General features: G+C 38.9%; 1 protein-coding gene across 3 annotated transcripts in view; it reads left to right on the forward strand.

Annotated features, from left to right (window-relative positions):
• Nucleotides 1–21942, forward strand: part of TPR (translocated promoter region, nuclear basket protein) — a 120478-nt gene that overhangs the window by 21861 nt on the left and 76675 nt on the right. For 2 of the 3 annotated variants that reach the window (XM_081325900.1, XM_081325902.1), the window contains exons 4-18: nucleotides 3889–3985; nucleotides 4908–5011; nucleotides 5844–6008; nucleotides 6223–6315; nucleotides 7766–7846; nucleotides 9577–9664; nucleotides 10281–10421; nucleotides 12175–12266; nucleotides 12724–12921; nucleotides 15031–15138; nucleotides 16304–16530; nucleotides 17360–17523; nucleotides 19063–19196; nucleotides 19303–19451; nucleotides 20708–20870. In XM_081325900.1, coding sequence (XP_081182026.1) covers nucleotides 3889–3985; nucleotides 4908–5011; nucleotides 5844–6008; nucleotides 6223–6315; nucleotides 7766–7846; nucleotides 9577–9664; nucleotides 10281–10421; nucleotides 12175–12266; nucleotides 12724–12921; nucleotides 15031–15138; nucleotides 16304–16530; nucleotides 17360–17523; nucleotides 19063–19196; nucleotides 19303–19451; nucleotides 20708–20870 — 2004 coding nt within the window. The remainder of the gene's footprint in view (nucleotides 1–3888; nucleotides 3986–4907; nucleotides 5012–5843; nucleotides 6009–6222; nucleotides 6316–7765; nucleotides 7847–9576; nucleotides 9665–10280; nucleotides 10422–12174; nucleotides 12267–12723; nucleotides 12922–15030; nucleotides 15139–16303; nucleotides 16531–17359; nucleotides 17524–19062; nucleotides 19197–19302; nucleotides 19452–20707; nucleotides 20871–21942) is intronic. The other variant, XM_081325901.1, reaches the window with a different exon arrangement.

Below are 21942 nucleotides of genomic sequence, written 5' to 3' on the forward strand. Positions count from 1 at the left end.
CAACTCAAGAAGCTTGGGAAATTTTGAAAAGTGAGATAATAAAAGCCCAGTCTAGCACAATACCAACAAAGAGGGAAAATAACAGCTCTCAAAAGAAACCAGCATGGCTGCATAAAGAACTCTCTGATAAATTGAAAGATAAAAAGGACAAGTATAGAAAGTGGAAAGAGGGGCACATAACTAAGTCAGAATATCAGCAAATAGCCCGAGCCTGCAAAGATGATGTGAGGAAAGCTAATGCTCAAAAGGAACTAAGGCAGGGGTGTCAGACTCAATTTCATTGAGGGCTGCATCAGCATTGCGGTTACCCTCAGGGGGCCGGGTAGGTATGGACAGGGTGGGCGTGGCCTACTGGGTGGCCATGGCTAGAGTGCATATGGCCTACTGGGTGGGCATGGCCAGCTCTACATTGTTCGTATCAAGGGTGCCTATGGGGGCCTGGGCAGGAGTGGGACAGATCTGAGGGTCTCTGGCAGAAGGAGGGTTTCTGGGCCAGGGCCAAGGCAGTGGGGGCCGTTCCCTCACTGTTTCCAGGATGGCTTCGCGGGCCACATGAAACCATTTCATGGGCCGGATCCGGCCCCTGGGCCTTGTGTTTGACATGTTTGAACTAAGGCTTGTGACCAAAGTCAAAAATAACAAAAAAAGCTTTTTTCAACATGTAAAAAACAAGAAAAAAAGTGAAGGAAATAATTGAAGGAAATGATTGGTCCATTAGTGGGTGAAAGTGGCAAGAAGGTGACAAGCAACAGGGAGAAAACAAAACTATTAACTCCTTTTTTGCATCTATCTTTACACAAAGGGAAAAAACAGACCAACCTATCAAAAATAGTGCCACAAAAAACAGAATAGATACACAAGTTAAGATAGGCAAGAAAATGGTAAGTGAGCACCTGTCCAGCCTAGACGAATTCAAATCACCAGGACCGGTTGGATTACACCCCAAGGTTCTCAAGGAACTGGCAGATGTGGTCAAGATCCTGGAGCACTAGGGAACTACCAGAGGACTGGAAAAGAGCTGATATAGTTCCCATCTTCAAAAAAGGGGGGAAAAATGGATTCAGGAAATTACAGACCTATCAGCCTGATCTCAATACCTGGGAAGATTCTGGAAAAGATCATCAAACAATGAATCAGCGAGCACCTAGAGGCAAACAAAGTTATTACTAAAACCCAACATGGGTTTGTCGAAAACAGATCATGCCAGAGAAATCTTATTGCATTCTTTGACCAAGTGACAAAATTAGTGGATCAGAGGAATGCTGTGGATATAATTTACTTGGACTTCAGTAAGGCATTTGATAAAGTAGATCACAACCTACTACTTGATAAGATAGAAAAATGTGGGCTAGACAGCATCACCACCAGATGGATTCGTAGCTGGCTGACCGGCCGTACTCAGCGTGTGGTCCTCAATGGAACCGCATCTACATGGAGGGATGTGTGTAGTGGGGTGCCCCAGTGCTCTGTTCTGGGCCCAGTGCTCTTCAACATCTTCATCAACAATTTGAACGAGGGGATAGATGGGGAACTCATCAAATTTGCAGACAACACCAAGCTGGCAGGAATAGCCAACACTCCAGAAGACAGGCTTAAGATACAGGAGGATCTGGACAGACTTGAACACTGGGCGCTATCTAACAAAATGAAATTCAGTGGTGAAAAAAGTAAGGTTCTACATTTAGGCAAGAAAAACCAAATGTACAGGTATAGTATAGGTCACAGGTCTGCAACCCGCGCTCCAGAGCCGCATGCGGCTCTCCTGCGGCTCCCAGTCCTCTGCCATGTGCAGTCCAAAAAAAAAAAAGTGGGACTAAAAAAGTTCAACCAATCAATTCAAATATGCAGGGTAGGTGCATATCTCACCTTGGCTCCACTCTTCAGTCAAACCCTGTTCTGCGCATGCGCGCATGTATGCGCATGTGCACACATTTTTTTGCGGCTCCCAGTTTTTCCTTTTGTGAGGGAACTGGTTCCGAGTGGCTCTTTCACTGTTTCAGGTTGCTGACCCCTGGTATAGGTGGTATCTTGCTCAATAGTAGTAACTGTGAAAGGGATCTCGGAGTCCTAGTGGACAATCACTTAAATATGAGCCAGCAGTGTACTGCAGCTGCCAAAAAAGCCAACACAGTGCTAGGCTGCATTAACAGGGATAGAATCAAGATCACGTGAAGTATTAATACTACTTTACAATGCCTTGGTAAGGCCACACTTGGAATACTGCATCCAGTTTTGGTCACCACGATGTAAAAAATATGTTGAGACTCTAGAAAGAGTACAGAGAAGAGCAACAAGGATGATTAGGGGACGGTAGGCTAAAACATATAAGGAATGGCTGCTGGAATAGTTTAATGAAGAGAAGGACGAGGGAGGACATGATAGCAGTGTTCCAATATCTCAGGGGCTGCCACAAAGAGGAGGGAGACAAGCTATTCTCCAAAGCACCCAAAGGCAGGACAAGAAGCAACAGATGGAAACTAATCAAGGAGAGAAGCATCCTAGAACTAAGGAGAAACTTCCTGACAGTTAGAACAATTAACCAGTGGAACAAGCTGCCTCCTGAAGCTGTGAATGCTCCAACACTGGAAGTTTTTCAGAAGAGGCTGGACAACAATTTGTCCAAAATGGTATAGGGTTTCTTACCTGAGCAGGGGGTTGGACTAGATGACCTCCAAGGTCCCTTCAAAGATATTATTATTATAGGTTTGATTTTAAAATACTCTGTAAACCGCCCTGAGTCCTTCGGGAAAGGGCGGTATATAAATTTAATAATAAATAACATAAAATAAATTATTATTATTATTATTATTATTATTGTTATTGTTATTGTTATTGTTATTGTTATTGTTATTATTGTTATTATTGTTATTGTTATTATTGTTATTATTGTTATTATTGTTATTGTTATTATTATTAGTCACCTTTCTCGATCTCTTTTCCCACTCGTCTTTCCTACGCCCATTGACCACGGAGGTTTGTGGTCACACATTTACACCCCTTCTTCTGAGGAGTAGGAGGTCTTGGATCCCAACAGCTGGCAGGGTCCCTGCTGGAGGGAGAGCTCCCCCTTCGCAGTGGGTTCTTCCTTCCCTGCCCCGTCATCCAACATTGTAGGTTGACCATTGTTGTTGTTATTATTATTACCACTGCCATATGTGGGAAATCTCTGATCCTGTCTAATGTCAGGACCCACTTTAATCCCACATCTTAAGAAAGCAGAACTATTGGAAATAATTTCTTCCAACAGGAACTTTTATTAAGAGTAGTTGACAGCAGGATCTGAGATTTCCCACGCAGAGCGATAGATTAAAGTATCCCCAAACAAGACCCCACCACATAGTCCCCCCACCCGGTATGGGGTGGCCAATCCCCAAGTGTTAAGTCCATCGTGGGGAAAGGGGAGAAAACATTGGCCCATTTCCAGCTCACGCAGTGATGGTCGGCGGCTTCTTCACACCTTCCTCTGAGAGCATAGACATAAACCAGGCACTGAGGTTGCATTCCTTATTTCTTCCCTTATTCTAGCTGACAGGTTAGGCAGATAAAGTTCAGAGAAAGAGATAACGCAGGAAGCAATTTCTTACATTGTAGTGGGTAGAGGACACAGGCAATAAATTAAGCAAAAGGTTACATTGTAGCGGAAAGAGGAAGCAAAGGCAATAACCCCACGGGCACATCCCCCATCCCCCTTGGGAATATGGCAGAACCCAGGGAAAGGTGACATTTGATTTTGGGTCAGAGGGGATAGATAGAAATGAAATAGGAATGGGTTCTGACAATATCAAGTCTAAACCTAATTTCTGGTTATTTTGTCCTTTGGGTTCTGATTCTGCCCTTAGAAGCAATAGAGAATCAATCTATTCCTTCTTATTTTCTTTTTGTTTTTAGAGTCAGCTCACCAGAGCAAAAGAAGAATTGGAAGCAGAGAAGAGAGATTTAGTCCGAACGAGTGAAAGAAGAGCTCAAGAACTAGAACATTTAAATGGTAAAAGGTTGTGTTGCAAGACTGTTTCAATCCTTCAGTGACTTAAAAAGAACATAGAGCACAGAGATTAAATTGACTGTCAGGACCCACCCCAAACCACGTCTTAGGAAGACAAAATTCTTGGAGTCAAATCTATTCCAAAAAGAATCTTTACTATGACATGCTTGGTTGTAGGAACGAGACAGGACTTAATATTATTCCACGAAGTAAACCCTTATAAAGAGTTCCCGGTTTAACCCCCCTTAACCCCCATTTGGTCAGTCCCCCATCCTTTCTCTCGTATCATCTATCTCGTGGGAAAAAGGAACTTAGGACTCTTCCTGTTTATTGCTGTCTTCCGTGACAAAAACCAGATGCTAGCCCCCCCTTTTGTTTCCCCAGTTCAAAAGGCTTCTCCTTTCCTTTGAAATGCCTATTGCCGGTTCAATACACATCTATTCTCTTCTCTTCGGGAGATGGCAGAATCCATGGAATAATGTTTGAAACATTCCATTTATGAATATGATATAAATGGATTCTGACATTGACAGAGAATTTTTAAAGTTGGCAACCATTTAAGAAGTTTAATTCTTTTTTGAGTTAAACTTTAGAGACTAACCGAATGTGAACTTGAATGATTACTATAAATGTCAGGTGAAATAATATGGAATATTACTCAAACTACTACTGTGAAAAATATCAAAATGGTTGCATGGTAAAAAAAATTACAGCCAAAACCGCAAACAAACATACTAGAAAAAAATAGAAGTTATAAATCTAATGTTGTGAGACTTGGAAGGAGAACAGTAAAAAATGAAATGCCACAAAAGACAACCAACACATTACAGTATATACTGTATCAGGCTCAATTCAGAAAGTTGATTTCACTTTGGGCATTTTAAGATTGTCTTGATACATCTTACATGTGTTTTATTCTTTGCAGAGGATGTTAAATGTCTGAATGAGAAACTTACAGCAACAAACACTGCAAAGGTAGAGCTTCAGTTAAAACTGGATGAGCTTCAGACATCAGCCCTTTCTGTAAAAGTAAGTATTGGGAAGTTGTTAGTGTTCAGCTGTAGACAGGAGGTTATCACAGATCTTCTAATATCTTAGAAGTTAGGTATATCTAAGATCCTATAATTATTCTCTCACAACTGAGGCATTTTATGTTATGAAGAATCTAGGATTTTTATGACATTTGCCCTTTTACTTAAAGCTAAAAAATGGCAGTAATGTGATATTACCAGAGGGCATAGGTTTTAAATTTTGGGTCCTGGGTTTTTGCTATATTCCTTTTGATTTGATTTTTTTTAAGTAGACATGTTAATGTTTTCAGAAGCTTAAATTCCTGCTTTGCTTGTTCTTTTCATATCCTCCATGCTCCTCTGGGTCAGAATCAAGCCACTAAATCTCAGTAGCTTGTCCTTAGAGAACAAAAGCTACAGAGAAGATGCAGGAGTGCTTGCAACCAGCATGAGGTAGATAGGGAAATTCAAAATTTAAAAAATGGATAATAAGTCACAGCAAGATTGTGTTTGAGTAGCTTATTTGAGTTATATACAGTACATAACTAAGTAAACCTCATTGATACATTCATAAATAGCCCAAAGAATTATTTAACCATAGTTTACTGAATTAGCTAAGCATCAGACATATCATATATGTGTGAACCAAGCCATTGAGTTCAGTTGGATATCTTTCTGTGTAAAACTTACAAAATCTATTAAGAAACTGCATAGGCTTGATTGATACGGTGCCCCCAAACCTATCTTGATAGAGCTTCTGTTCTGTATTGTATATCTTTGAGCAACTTCTTTAGCACTTTTAAAAAGTGTGAAATAAATACATTTCATATACTTTAAAATTATATTCACAGCATCGTGAGCAGAGGTGGGAACAAGAAAAGGAGCTATTACAGAATCAGAACGCTTGGCTGAGTGCTGAACTGAAGGCCAAAACAGATGAGCTTCTGGTCCTTGCTCGAGAAAAAGGAAGTGAAATATTGGAGCTCAAATGTGGCCTGGAGAACAAGAAAGAGGAGGTAGAGGAAAACAGTTTTCAATCAATCAATATTACTATGGCAGATCGGGTGCTTAGACTTGTAGACCCCTTTTAAGGCAGATCAATCAAAGTCACAACTGGAAATGTTTCTTGTACATAAAATATTCTAATTCATTATCATGTTCTAGCCTTCCAACTTAGAAAACTCATAAATCTAAGGATGATTATTTATATTTATCTTGTACCCCTCCTAGGTTTCTAGACTGGAGGAACAAGTCACTGGACTAAAACAGTCTAACGACAATCTACAAAAACACGTGGAAGATCTTTTGGAAAAATTAAAAGAGGTAAGTATAATTGCTTGACCTTTTTGGGGGAAACATTAAACCAGAGAGAAAGCTTTACTTTCATTCATACTTTTCCTATAAAGGATCTTTTAAATTTCACTACTCCCCCCCCACAAGAAACGATGTATATAGTCTCAGAGGTGAAGTGCTTTTAGTGGTTTATTATGCATATACAGGTAGTCCTTGCTTATTGACCACTTGGTCAGTAACTGAAATTACAACAGGGCTGAAAAAGGAGATTTAAGACCATTCCTTGATATTGCACCCATCATGTGATCACATTTCAGGCACTTGGCAGCTGGCGCACATTTACAACGGTTGCTGCACCCCCTGGGTCTCTTTTTTTTAATTGAAAAGTTTTACAGTACATTTTATCTTTAACAATCCCCCCCTCCCTCCACCCACCCCTACCTAACCCTCCCTATCCCTCCCCCCCATTCCCCCCTCCCCCCCAACTTCCCAGAGCTAAGTACAAGGTATAAAAACAAAGAACAATCATAAACATCCATATGCTAACAACAATAAACTATTAATTCTATCGCACTCTAGCTCATATGAAATGACTACAAGCAATACTAATATTACATATAAAAAGAAAAAAGAAAAAAAAAGAAAAGAAAACTTATTCAAATGCTAAATGAAACTTTTTAGTCCCATATTTGTTCTGGATATAATCAATCCACTTTTTCCACTCCATAATATAACGTTCTTGCGAATGATCTTTCAAGTAAGCCGAAATCTTTGCCATTTCCGCCAGGTCAGAAACTTTTAGAGTCCATTCTTCTATAGTCGGCAGTTCCTCCTTTTTCCAATATTGACCTATTAAGAGTCTTGCTGCTGTGATTAAGTTCAACATCAACTTAATGTCCACAACAGTAGCATCTGTAATTATGCCCAATAAAAACAATTGCGGACAAAACTTTATCCTTTGCTTGAAGATCTTCTGCATATTCCCACCCCCTGGGTCTCTTGATTGCCATTTGCAACCTTCCCAGCTGGCTTCCAAAGTCAGTGGGGAAGCCAGCAGGAAATTGCAAGTTGTAATCATGTGATGGTTCACTTAATAACCACAGCTTGAATTAACATAAGTTGGCACAGCCATGTGATGTTTCCTTTTACAACTATATTGCTTAGTGATGGAGTTGCCAATCCCCGTTGTGGTCAGTAAGTGAGGACTATTTGTATTTTTGAAAAATGCAGTGAAACGTGTAACACATTTAGATCATGTCTAAATACTATGGCATTTCGGAATACGTGGAAGCAACAGTTGGTGGAAAATTAGTTGAAAACTAACTCATTTTACTAGTGTTAAAGACTATCCTTTATTCTATTTTAAAGTATTCAGGATTTTTAAAGTATTGAATTGTTTTATGAGTATAAGAATGTATCAGTTGTTTTATCTTTAATTGTTTAGAACTTTGAAGATTAACATGTATGCTAATTTTTTTAGGCAAAAGAGCAACAAGCTAGTATGGAAGAGAGATTCCACAATGAACTAAATGCTCATATCAAGTTATCTAATTTATATAAGGTATGATTTTGCTATTTGTTCATATTTTCATCTTCTGTATTTAAAAGAGGATAGTCCTGTGAGGAGGCATGTTATCAGTTTGGATCAGCAGTGGTATCAAATTGCACTGCTCCATGCATTTGCCATTAGGTTGCTGATGGCCAGTGACCCCTCTGTTTCCCTGCTGTCCTCCACCCTCCCTGTCCAAAATAGAAAAAAACAACATAGGGGCTGATAACTGCTACCATGGGGAGAATCCCAATTCCAGTTGGTTATATTGGGAAACATGTCCTTTTAAATGGTATGTTTATCATTGCAATAAAACAGTTAATAGTGCCCCTAGGAATTATTTATTGAATAAGCTTTAAATTATATGTGGGTCAAGCTATAAATTGACGTAAATTGTGATATTCAAAGAAACTGGACCCACAAAACATGCTAAGCTAAAGAATAGACCATTTTACAGTTAATGTAATGTGTAAATTGTGCCTGCATGATACATTCCACGTGGAAGAAAAAATCTTGCTGATTCCAGTTCTGCTTCAAGTGATAGGGGCTTTGACACCATCTGAGCTTGAAAATGGTAGAAACTGCATCAAGTAGGCTTGTGGGGACTGGAGAGAAAGGAGTTAAACTCTGTGAAATATCTGGTGTTACTGTTGTATTTTCCATGAGAATTTCCCCTTTTTTTTCTTTATTAAATTAATTATAGTTAACATGGTTAAAAATAATCACTTGTCAATACTGATGATTGCACAGTGTAAGATTAACCATGGGTAATGCTGAAATGGGGACAGAATTTAGAAGAAGTATCTGAGCTTATAAGGGATTGTCCTTTCCAACATTCAAGAGAGTGAGAAACCTTAAGATGAACACTGAATCTGATTGTGACTACAGTCACTTTGTCATGTTGATAATTTGTGGACAGTGAGACACTTCCAGTCTTATGGACTATAGTTCTTAATAGGAAATGAAAAACATACCAAACAATCAAATGCAACTGTCTTCTTTTGGTAAATTGTTCTGAGCTGAAGCACTGTGGCTTAATCTGTATCTACTTCGTGCAATAAATTGCCAAAGCCCCCCTTTTATAGTGTATAGGTTACCAGTATGATCTTAAATAATTCATGCCAAATGCCATAATGGCAAATATATTTGATTACTACTACTAATTGCCCGGTCAAACCGGTCAGTCCTAGAGGAGATCAACCCTGACTGCTCTTTAGAAGGCCAGATCCTGAAGCTAAAACTCAAATACTTTGGCCACCTAATGAGAAGGAAGGACTCACTGGAGAAGAGCCTAATGCTGGGAAAGATTGAGGGCAATAGAAGAAGGGGACGACAGAGAATGAGGTGGCTGGATGGAGTCAGTGAAGCAGTAGGCGTGAGCTTAAATGGACTCCAGAAGATGGTAGAGGACAGGAAGGCCTGGAGGAACGTTGTCCATAGGATCGCGATGAGTCGGACACGACTTCGTAGCTAATAACAACAACAAGATAACACTTCCATACAATCTGCTTTAAGTGGAAACACATGTCTGCTAAATATATTTTTTAAAAAAACAGACAGACATAGACTTTAATCTGGGGCTATGATTTTTATATTGTACAAATTCCATTTCATGTTCCTAGCAGTATCTTACAGGTTTGAACCTGTGTCCAATTCCATAGGCTTTAACCTTTAAAGAACTGCACATTGTTTCTTAGTAAATATGACTATCTCCTGGCTCAGTTACAATACATTGCATTTAGAGTGCTGCGGATGACTTGGAAGCAAAGAGTAATGAGTTGACTCAAGCAGTGGAGGAGCTGCACAAACTTCTCAAAGAGGCTGGTGAAGGTAAGGATTATATTGTTGGAGAATTTCGAATTTTGCTTGAGGCTTTATCACTTGTCCTTGCTGCTTTTTGCAATCTGCCAATTAACATTTGTTGAAAAACAAGTCTAGGCCCCAAGTTACTTTAAGTATGCCAAAGGAGGACAATATGAAATAAGTCATTTTTTATATCTTGCCAAAATGTGGCTTGTCAGAATGACTGTTACTGTCTAAAATGACAATAAAGCAACATTTTAAAAATCACTGTTGGCTTAAAGTTCAGAAATGTTTTTCACTCCCCCCCCCAAAAAAAAAATATTCTATGGTTATAAAAACAAAGCAAGATGTAGCCACAAACATCATAAAATTCCTTTTCCATAAAAAAACCTAACTATTTCAACTGTTCACCTTGCTTTATTCTGTTTTTGGCTTGCTCGTTTTCAAAAGATATTTGCTGTTTTCATTGGAAAGAGGGACAATATTGTTTGAACAATGCGAGTCTGCATTTTTTGGTCTTTCTTTTAGTTGACTACTAAAGAGGCTGTAGTGGAAATACCTGCCTTATTGTCATGTATCGCATGATCTTCCATCGAACATGCATGTGACTCTTGTTGTCAATGTATTTTTCTGCCATTCTCAGCTAACAAAGAAACACAGGATCGTTTGGCTGAGATGGAGCAAGCAAAGGCTGCGGTTGAAAAAGAACTGAAGGAAAAGATTAGCAAATTGGAGAAAGAATTGGACAACGCAAATGATCTGGTTTCAGCTACCAAGCGAAAAGGTCTAATAACTTCTAGGGAAGGGACAGTTTAAAATTTGGGGCATTTAACATTATCGTTAACTGATTTTATTGCAGTAACCATGATTGTAGTACTAAAAATTAAATAGCCAAAAATACTTTGAAAACAAATTACTGTCCTAGGTGTGATTTTTCAAAATTACTGTCTTCCCCTTGCTATAACAGGAACATTTGTGAGCAATATTCATGGCCATTTTTGGTTTTTTTAGTTTATAAACTACCATGAGCGCACACATACCTCCTTAAATCAAATGCAATATCACTCTTTCCTCTTTGAATCAAGATTGCTGAATAGTTCTAATTAGTGGAGTCTGCACAGTTTCCTAAATGTCTTCATTCAAACTATAATTTAAGATTGTTTTGTGAGCACGTTGGCTTCTTTTTGGACATAAGCGGTACAGATTTGGATGGGAGAAAACAGGCTTCGACTCAACCCGGCCAAGACTGAGTGGCTGTACATACCGTCATCTCGTTTAGTCCAAGAGGTTCCATCTCTGACTATAGGAGGAGAGATGTTACCTCCCATTGATAAAGCACGCAATCTGGGCGTCCTCCTCAGTTTTGAAGATCACATTGGAACCGTGGCTAGGGGGGCATTTGCCCAGATTCGTCTTATATACCAATTACGCCCCTTTTTGGACCGAGATGCCCTACGTACAGTCACCCACGCACTCGTTACCTCCCGTATTGATTACTGTAATGCTCTCTACATGGGGCTGCCCTTAAAGACCACCCGGAGGCTTCAGCTGGTGCAGAATGCAGCTGCGCGGGTTGTGATGGGAGCTTCCCGATACTCCCATATTACACCCCTCCTGCGGGAGCTGCATTGGCTACCAGTTGCCCTCCGGGTGAGATTTAAGGTGCTGGTACTTACCTTTAAAGCCCTACATGGCTTAGGTCCGGGATACTTGCAGGACCATCTGCTGCCGGGAACAAATTCCCATCGTCCAGTACGCTCACACAGAGAAGGCCTCCTCAGGGTACCGTCAGCTAGGCAATGTCGGCTGGCGACCCCCAGGGGGAGGGCCTTCTCTGTGGGAGCACCAACCCTATGGAATCAGCTCCCCCCTGAGCTTCGGATAGCCCAAAACCTCCAATCCTTTCGCCGCGGCCTCAAAACACACCTGTTCCACCAAGCTGACCTAGACTGACAGGCATCTTAATTAATTTATATTTAGTATTTTTAATTCATTTTTAAATTCTCTAATTTTTTATTGCACTGATGTTCTCAATTTCATTTATCTTGATTTATGCACTTATTATATGTTTTATTGTGAGCCGCCCTGAGTCCTTCAGGAGATAGGGCGGGATATAAATCCCATCAATAAATAAATAAATAAATAAATAAGGGCTCTTCTTTCCAACTTCTATTGTACAGCCAGGAGAAGTTCAAAAGCTTTTGGTTAATATAGTTTGATATATCGTGTTGCCCAAGAGCTTCTAGTAGCTAATGTCAATGATGGGTAACCTTTTTGATATTCATCTTTGAAATTTCCTTAAATTAATCCTGATTAAACCTAACCAGCATTTGGAATGACCATACAAAGGGTTCGGAAATCTTTCCGGTGGCACATTGGATAGAAAAAGGATTAGGCTCATTTCATGCAGCTGGTGTCGTTTAGGATATCTGAGCACAATTAATATGGTAAAAATATGTGAGAGAAAGATTAATTAGATTGCTTATTACATTAATGATCACCTTTTAAAACTGTGCTATGACGTTAATCTTTTCTAGGGGCCATACTTTCAGAGGATGAGCTGGCAGCTATGTCTCCTACAGCTGCTGCTGTTGCAAAAGTGGTCAAGCCTGGTATGAAATTAACTGAGGTAGGAATTAAATCAATGATATTTGTACTGTTTACAAGTTCATGTATTTGATGGTAACAACATTCCCAAGAATAGTGTTTAAACAGATTTGTTTTCAATGTCAACAAGGACATTGAAAACAATTATTTGGGATTATCCTCATATGATATCCCTGGCCATAATCCGCATAGAGAAAGGAAGAAAATATATATAAACCTAGTAATCTTTAGTAAGAAATGTGTGTTTTTTACTAATATTTAAAACCAGATTATAATTTACAGAAGTACTTCATTTTGGACAAATTATTTGTTACTGTTTTAGATTTTTTCTCTCTGTGTATAGGGAGACTAACAAGTCCAGATTGATTATATAGGATGGTAAAGCCCCTCAAACACATAAGTGAATGATACATTTAAAAATTCTTTTTGGATAAAAACTTGGACAGGATTATTTCCTATATTTGATTTATTTACTACAGCTTTACAATGCCTATGTAGAAGCTCAGGATCAGCTGCTTTTGGAAAAATTAGAGAATAAGAGGATCAATAAATATTTGGATGAAATAGTGCAGGAAGTGGAAGCCAAGGCACCCATTCTGAAGCGTCAGCGAGAAGAATATGAACGCTCCCAAAAGGCTGTAGCGAGTCTTTCTGCTAAACTTGAGCAAGCTATGAAGGTCAGTATGCAACTTAAGGGAAGTTCACATGTAAAATATAACAACCTTTATGAAGGTGCTCTAGGATCCCATACTGTTTTTAAGTAATATACTAAACATTGGTAATTCATCAACTTCTGATTTCAGACCAAAGTTTATGGAGGATTTATAGTATACATCGATCTAAGAAAATTATCACAGAAAACAGATTTGGGAGATTAGACCTGTCCTTTGTGATAAAGAGAATGTTGCTTTCAGTGGATGGTAACACTTTAGATTTCATGTAGAGGTTTCAGATTTAAAAGTTTCATAAATAAAAATACGTACATCCATATACAAATGCTAATATTGTTCGTGACAAGCTTGCTTTTTCAGTGGTAGGCAGTATGTTTATATTTATCTAAACAAGCAGTGCAACATATGGTGTTACCACTCATCAAGATTTGTTCTGTGTGCTTCTAGTGATTGTTGTGGCTCCGTGCTGTTTGAAGACGCCTTAAAATTCTTCTGCAATTAGTTTGTCAAGAATGTGGCAAAAATTTGGAACAGATAATCAGTGTATAAACTAAATGATTTTTTCCAGATCCATCTACTTATGTTGTTTTGTTTTTCCTCTATGTTGATTACATAAACAGTGACCTATGTTGATAGGTTAGATGGAACATACCGGTACTCCTATTTTAGAGTCTTCTCAAACTCTGAGGGCATTTTCTTTAGTTGGCTACATCCTTGCTATCTATATTCATCTCCACAACTTGAAGAGCCATCTTGTCTGACGTTCTATAAATGTAAAATGCTTTATACATGCTGCTTCTCCCTTGGCATCCCACAAGCAATTTAAAATATATCTTCTGAATAATAATTTGATTATTACTCTTATTGAATCAGTCCATATATTTTATTAATGAAGTTAAGGGGATGTTATTTTAGCTGCTTTGAGATGATTTTGGTGAACATTTGTATAATATAGTAAAAAAAGTAATGCTCATTTATTACAAAGAATAAACTTTTAAGCAATATTTGTCATAGCATACTGATTAGTAATAGTTGGGTTGATTGAGATGACATTATGATGATAGAAATATAACCACTGTCAGAATCCATTTATATCCAATTCATAAATCCCCATCTGTATGTTGTAAAATCTTACACCCCTCACTGGATTCTGCCAATCCCAAGGAGGAGAAGAGAAGATATTAATTGGCCATCCCTATCCATTTGATGCAAGGGTGTTTAATTCAGCCTGCCTGGAGGCCGTCATCAGACCAGGGGAAGAACCTTTGAACTGAGAAGAACAAAGAAAGGGAGCGGGGAGAGATCTGGTTTTTATCTCCAATTAGAATCTGAAAGGGAGGAAGGAAATGTCGTAAAGGCATGGAAGATCCCTCTTCCCTTGGAAGGTTTTAACGCCTGAACCTTAATTGATCCGGGACTGACCAAATGGACTGAGGGGAGGGGCTTTCACTCGGGGACACTTTAAAAGTATCAATCTGTAACACAGTTTTCAGATCCTGTCTAGTTTTTTCACTGACAATCATGTTTTAGTAAAAGCTCCTCCTTGGACAATCCTGTCTCTAAGAGTTCTTCTTTCCTAAGACGTGGATTGGGGTGGGTCCTGACAACCACTTTCCCTATTAGCTATACAGGAGTGTGAACAGTTTACTGTTTTATATATTTGAGCAACTGTTAATCTGGAGCCATTATTTGTGAATAATAGAGAAATTTAATTTGCTTGTTCTAATCTATAAGATAGCGTTTATAGAATATGTTTAATTTTTCCTTTTTTCTCTTTCTAAGAAAGTCAGTTAAACCAGCAGTCCCCAACTTTTCCAGCTTGGGGGATTGCCAGCAGAGGGGGAAAGGGGATATTTTCCCATGCACACACACCGCATGTGCAAATGGAATTTGGCGCACACTTCCATTGCTTGCATTGCCCGGTTCCCAATGGACCCCTGGGTTAAACATGACTGTCATGAACCTATTTATTGCCTACTCTGATACAAACATATATGTTAAGATCACATGAGTCATTATAAATTATTTTTCTTTTCTTTATTTTTTGCAAATACTAAGATTTTCAAAAGCACTGACCAATTTTCAGTTTTAGTCATGCTTAATTTTGGGTTACAGGAAATTCAGCGCTTACAAGAAGAGGCTGATAAAGCAAACAAGCATGTCTCTGTCTTTGAAAGAGAGAACCAGAGGTTTGAAATTCAGGTCAAAGACCTGTCACAACAGGTTAGTTCTCTAGACCATTTCTTGTTGAATCACGTGATTTGAAAGTGCTACCCATCACTTAATTGAAGTTATAACAATACACACATCTATAAATGCTTTTTTTATTGTGAAATTATAATATCTGTAAACCTTCCATTTGATTAGTAAATGGGAACTGTTGAGCTGTTTAGTACAAGCTTTGTATATAGTTCTACTCTCTCCAGCAGATGCCTTGTTAAAATAGACTTCCTATATTTTCTAGGACAGGGGTCTTCAAACTTTGCCCTTTTGTGCCACTGGCTGAGGAATTCTGGGAGTTGAAGTCCACAAGTCATAAAAGGGCCAAGTTTGAAGACCCCTGCCATAGGAGGAGGGTGAAACACATAGATGAACCCCTTGACTGAGCCAACCTGCCAATGAAATAGAGTTCATCTAATACTTAACAAAACAGGCTCGGAAAGGAGAAAATAGACATGAAAAGAGAACGAACCTTAGGAATTAAAAAAAATCCTATTTGTTCTATAATTTGATTTCTGACCTAAAGGGAAAATAACTTGAATAGTCAGATATTTGGTTATTCAAACTTAAGAATGAATAACCTATGGGCCATGTATAGCTCCTAGGCCTCCCATTAACCTTCAACACCTAGAATTCCCATTGTCAAATTTTGATTTGATTTTGAGTAACTCTGGAAATGGGTTTTGAGTAACTCTGGAAATGGGTTTGTGTGATAACAGATGAAACCTTGTAAATTTGAAGGAATGGAGGATATGTATTTATTTGATGGCAGATAGACGCGGTGGCTCACTGGGTTAGGATGCTGAGCTTGTCGATCAGAAGGTCAGCATTTGGCGGGTCAAATCCCGAGTGCCGCGTAACAGAGTGAGCGCCTGTTACTCGTCCCAGCTTCTGCCAACCTAGCAGTTCGAAAGCACGTAAAAATGCAAGTAGAAAAATAGGGACCACTCCGGTGGGAAGGTAACAGCGTTCCGTGCGCCTTTGGCGTCTAGTCATGCCGGCCACATGACCACGGAGACATCCTCGGACAAGCGCTGGCTCTTCGGCTTTGAAACGGAGATGAGCACCGGCCCCTAGAGTCGGAAACGACTAGCACGCATGTGCAGGGGAACCTTTACCTTTACCTTTAGAGTTCTATAGTGTGAATAATCTATTTTTCTGTTTGAAGATAAGAGTATTATTGATGGAGCTTGAAGAAGCCCGAGGTAATCATGTCATCCGTGATGAAGAAGTCAGTTCTGCAGACATCAGCAGCTCTTCTGAAGTAATAAGTCAGCGCCTGGTTTCCTATAGAAACATTGAGGAACTTCAGCAGCAAAATCAACGCCTCTTAATAGCTCTTCGAGAGCTGGGAGAGGCAAAGGAGAAAGAAGAACAAGAAACCACTTCTACTAAGTATGTTGCAGCTTTGGCAATGAATTTGGAATACCAAGATTTGGTGTCTAGAATCAAGGTTTATTAACATTACATTGGTGATCAAGTAAAAAATAATTTTATAAGAGCTGTCTAATCATGGTAAAATTTAGAATATATGTGAGTAACCCAGTTTTCAAGTTCTCTTCCATTCATGTAAAAAAACCGGTAGCTTCATTGTAAGTCTTATATGTTTTCAGTAACTTCTATACTCCTTTTATTTATTTGTTTGTTTGTTTATTGAGAAGAAGCAGGGGTCTTGGTTGCTTTCTCAGATCAAGCTTCAGATGCATACTCACTGTTTCCTTCTGTTTATTTATTGAGAAGAAGCAGGGGTCTTGGTTGCCTTCTCAGATCAAGCTTCAGATGCATACTCACTGTTTCCTTATTGTATCATAGCTACAAACTTACACTTTTAGTTAAATTTCTTAAAGATAGCATGAAGAAATATGGGCAGAAATGTTTATTGAACATTTTCTCAATTTAGGTACTTCTCAGAAACTCTGTTCTGTCCATTTTATAAGCAAAAATCACAGTGTACTAGTTCATACCTCTTCTTTAAATTTAGAATTCTACTAGTGTAGACATGTCAAATTTGCGATGTCACGTGCATTGTGCAACGTATCGGAGCCTTTTCGCCGTTGCCGGCAATGGGGTGGGCGCGGCTTCTGGATGACGTGTCCGGCCTGTGGGCCGGCAGTTTGACACCTCTGTACTAGTGCAATTTTATTCCTGTTTTTTTTATCATTCCTCCATTTTGGCACCATAACTTCTATATTTTAACATAAATAACCTTTTCTTGCCATGACAGGATTTCTGAGCTCCAGAATCAACTTGGAGAAGCTATAATTGAGCTAGAAAAGCTGCGTGAGGCACGGCACCATCAAATGCAGCTTGTAGAGTCCATTGTTCGTCAGCGTGACATGTATCGGATTTTGTTGGCCCAAACTACTGGAGTTGCCATTCCATTGCAAGGTCAGAATTAGGCAGGGATGCAGGCTTTCTTTTGTTGATGTTTTTCTGAACTGCAACATTGCTTTGGAAAAAAAAATCCTGTCTGGCCTTTTCATCATTAAAAGTAGTCACAATGTAGATTTTCATCATGGTTATACCCTTACAGAATGGGCAGTACAGTGGCCTAGCGATTAAGATGCTGGGCTTGTTGACCAGAAGCTAGGCAGTTCAAGACCCAAGCACCATTTGATGGGGTGAATTCCCATTCTTGTTCCACGTTCTGTCCACCTAGCACTTTGAAACCATAGAAATGAAAGTAGATAAATATGTACCACATTGGTGGGAGGATAACAGTGTTCCCTGTGCCTCAGCATATAGTCATGCTGGCCACATGACCACGGAAGTGTCTTTAGACAACACTGGCTCTCTCAGCTAGGAAATAGATTAGTACTGCCCCGTAGAGTTAGACATAATTGGACAGGGGAAACATTTATCTTTTTCTCTTTTTTTACCCTTACAGAAATAGAATAATAGAAATAATAATTGTTCATTTTTTAATTTGATTTCAATACTTTATTATTGTGAGAATTCTTAGAATTATAGTGCAAAAGAGAATGAAGAAAAGCTGATCTAACTTTTTAGACTTCTTGCTGTTTCCTTGTTTTTATGATGTCATTTGTACGGATTTTTTTTGCATGTTTGCATGAAAACAGGAAAGACAGAAAACAGACTTTGGCCTTTGATTTTAAGCAATCAGATAGACTTTGTTTTATATTTGTTTTTTGTTTATTTTTTGTTTAATGGTATTGTTTAAGCCAGCAGTCCCCAACCTTTTGGGCACCAGGGACTGGTTCCGTGGAGAAAGGTTTTTCCGCAGATAGGAGGGGGTGTGGTTTCATGTGCTTCCTGCATCCCTCAGATAGGGCTTTGCTTGTTTGCATGGCCCGGTTGCTAGCATGTTGCAGACCAGTGCCTGTCCATGGACTGGGGGTTGGAGACCCCTGGTTTAAGCTATTATACATGAATTTAGTCTTCCTAGCTTTGAATGCCAGAGCTACAGGTAACATTTTTGTAAAGGTCACTACAGATAACATTTATGTAGAGGTGCACAAGCCCATCAGAGATTGCTACCAAATGAATTTTAAATGTGACAGGAGGGATAAACTAGAGAGACATGAGTAGAGTGTAACTACATTAATTATATTTGATTCTCGTTACATTTAGATATAAATAAATGAATCAAGATTTATTTTTTGTCTTGGCCTCCACCACTTTTTTTTTAATTGATGCTAGCATGTCTATTGGCAACTAAATGTTTGGCAAGCTGATGATCTGGCCCACACATGAGACTGACAGCTAACATCATGCTCAAGTGGTTTGATTGTTAGTTTAAAACGAGGGAGCTTGGGTTCAGTTCTTCAGCCAGTTATAAATCTCTTTAGATCACCTTGCCTCAGGATTTCTCTTGCCTGACTTCAGTGGGATGTTGTGAGGTCAGGACACTGAACTCCATACAATCTCCATGGATTCCAAATGTTGCTTTTGTTTGGTATAATTTAGCTTCAAGCATCTTGCCTGAGGAACTGTCTCTGACATCAACCCCTAAACGCCTGTCAGGTTCTGCTTCATCTCCAACTTCAGGCCCAGCGATTGAGTCAATTGAAGCAGCAGAAGCAAAGGCTGCTCTTAAACAGGTATGGGTTTTGGCCTTTCACATGCTAACAAAATCAGAGATGCTTTTCTTCTGTCTAGCCCTCTGTTTACCCCTCTACGGTTTTGTTTACTTTACGCACTTGACAGCTGCAGGATTTTTTTGAGAACTATAAGAAAGAAAAGGCAGAGAATGACAAGCTGCTGAATGAACAAAATGAGAAGCTTCAAGAACAGGTTACTGACTTGAAGTCACAGAATACAAAGATTTCTACCCAGCTTGAATTTGCCTCTAAGCGGTAAGCCAAAATCAGCAACACTCACTAAAAGAAGTTCCTTCACAATTGATTTAGCATGTTTTACTACTAATGAGAAAGTTCCAGTTATCAATTCACATATTTCTTGGGATAAAATGTCTGATAATTGTGCATTGGATCAGCATAGCATCAATAGCACTAGCAGTAATACTTAGACTTGTGTATATACCCTTTCATAGTGTTTCACACCCCTCTCTAAGCAGTTTATAGATCCCCATCAGAATCAAACTGCAGGTTGTGGGCAGAATCAGCCTGCAGAACTGCATTCCAATCACTGCACCACCAAAGCATCATCTAAGCTTTGGAACTGGGAATGCCATATGATTGGTTTTTATTGTTTCCACACACACCCCTCTCATCTTTTTAGTTATACCTGCAGCTGCAGTTGGTGATGATGGTTAGCTTCAAGATAATGTTTTCAATATGAGATTGTACTTAACACACATGGATACACTGTGCCTAGTGAAAGGCCCATACCCATACCAAATAAATGTATATTTTCTGTTCCCCCCTCATGGAGGGAACAATTTGGATGGAAGTGGGAAAGGCTGAACACTAGAATGCAGTTCTCTATAATGTCTGTCTCACCTATTTTCAATAAAGAAAGGGGTGGTTGAAATTTGAACCACAAGACGAAAACAGTATGCAGATCTGCTATTTCCAAATTTTGATTAAAAGATATGCTAGTTCTGTGTCTGCACTAGTTAACAATCTTCATTTTCAGTGTTGTCTAGCTAAATTGTTTTTTTTCCTTTGGCATTTGTTTACACTATTGTTATACCATATAATGTAGACATGATGAGAAAAGATAGCAATGGATCATCAACTTTGGACCAAATAAATAAGAATTCCTTAGTCCTGCAGATTTCTGTGCATTTGCTGAAATAATAAATTGTTGCATTTAATTTTAAGATGTGTTTACTTAGTACCTGTTGCATATTATCAAATTATTTTTATCTGATTTTTGCTTTCATACAATAGCAAATTACCATAGGTGGTTCCCATATTATAGATATAATTCTGAAATAATTACTGGAGTAAATACTGGGGAAAAAATTGTTCAAGAATTTAGGATGTTGCCTGTATCTGAATACGTCATTTCTGAATTCAGAGTGGCAGGCTACTTTTAAGTATTCTCAAACACTAAAGTGACTCTCATTCAAAATATGATTTTCCCCTTTGCTTTTGTTACATCAATTTCAATGAAACAAACCTTCCTGGTTTTCATCCTGGTGAAGTTATGAGATGTTGCAAGATAACGTAGAGGGATATCGGCGAGAGATCACATCACTGCATGAGAAAATTCAAAAGCTGTCAGCAACTACTCAGAAGCAAGAACAGATCATCAACACAATGACTCAAGAATTAAGAGGAGCCAATGAAAAATTAACAGTTGCAGAGGTGATTCTTACTGGCTATTTTTTACATTATTGTTTATTTTGTAATGGCAAAGACTTATAATAAGCCTCTTTTAATTTTATCCCAATTTGGAGGAATTGTTTTGTTTTGGCTATGGAGGAGTCTAAGGATCAAAATACATTTTTTCTGCAACAGAGTTAATTGGATGGACCATCCAATTACTATCTGTGGCTAAGGGTGGAACTGTGGACTTCCTGGTGCTCTCTGAGATTGGTTGTTTGCTTACATTACCCAACTAAGTAACATAATAACAACACCTCTACTCCGCGAGCTTCATTGGCTCCCGGTGGCCCTCCGGGTGAGATTCAAGGTGCTGGTGATGACCTATAAAGCCCTAAATGGCTTGGGTCTGGGATATCTGAGGGAACACCTGCTGCCAGCATCAAGTTCCCGGCGGATAACACCCAGGGGGAGGGCCTTCTCAGTGGGTGCGCCTGCCCTCTGGAACCAGCTCCCCGAGCTCTCTGGCCCAGGCTGAGAATTTTAATTTTAATTTAATTGGGGTTTTTACTTTTTTCAGGGATTGATGTAATTTTTTTAATTGTTTTTAACTTTTGTATTTCTTGTTTTAAATACCCTGTAAACTGCCCTGAGTCCTTCGGGAAAGGGTGGTATATAAATCAAAATAAATGAATGAATGAATGAATGAATGAATGAATGTATGTATGTATGTTGCTGCTGTTTTGATCAATAATTTGGATCCAGTGCATAGACATTTGGCCCAAGAGGTCCAGCTGCAAATCTCCTTTCTGCCATGAAAAATCTTAAGAATATCTGAAAGGGCAACTTGTACATGTTCATTCTCAAGGTAATTGATGACATATGTGGTTTGTCTATACTTGCAGACTGCTCTCAAGTCTACATTGTAGTTGACCCAAATGTTTTGAAAGGAATTCTCTTTGGAGCCAAAAGCCTTAACTGCTTTGTTTCCTTGTTAGACCTTGAAAATGTAACTCTGTGAACATACCTTTAAATACAGATCATTTTAATTATTCTAACTATTTTTAATATTTTTAAGTAATTGGTATGGTTGTAGGTTTTCTTTGAAACAGCT

The sequence above is a fragment of the Vipera berus genome, assembly GCF_964194415.1.
Source record: "Vipera berus genome assembly, chromosome: 3".
NCBI lineage: Eukaryota > Metazoa > Chordata > Lepidosauria > Squamata > Viperidae > Vipera > Vipera berus.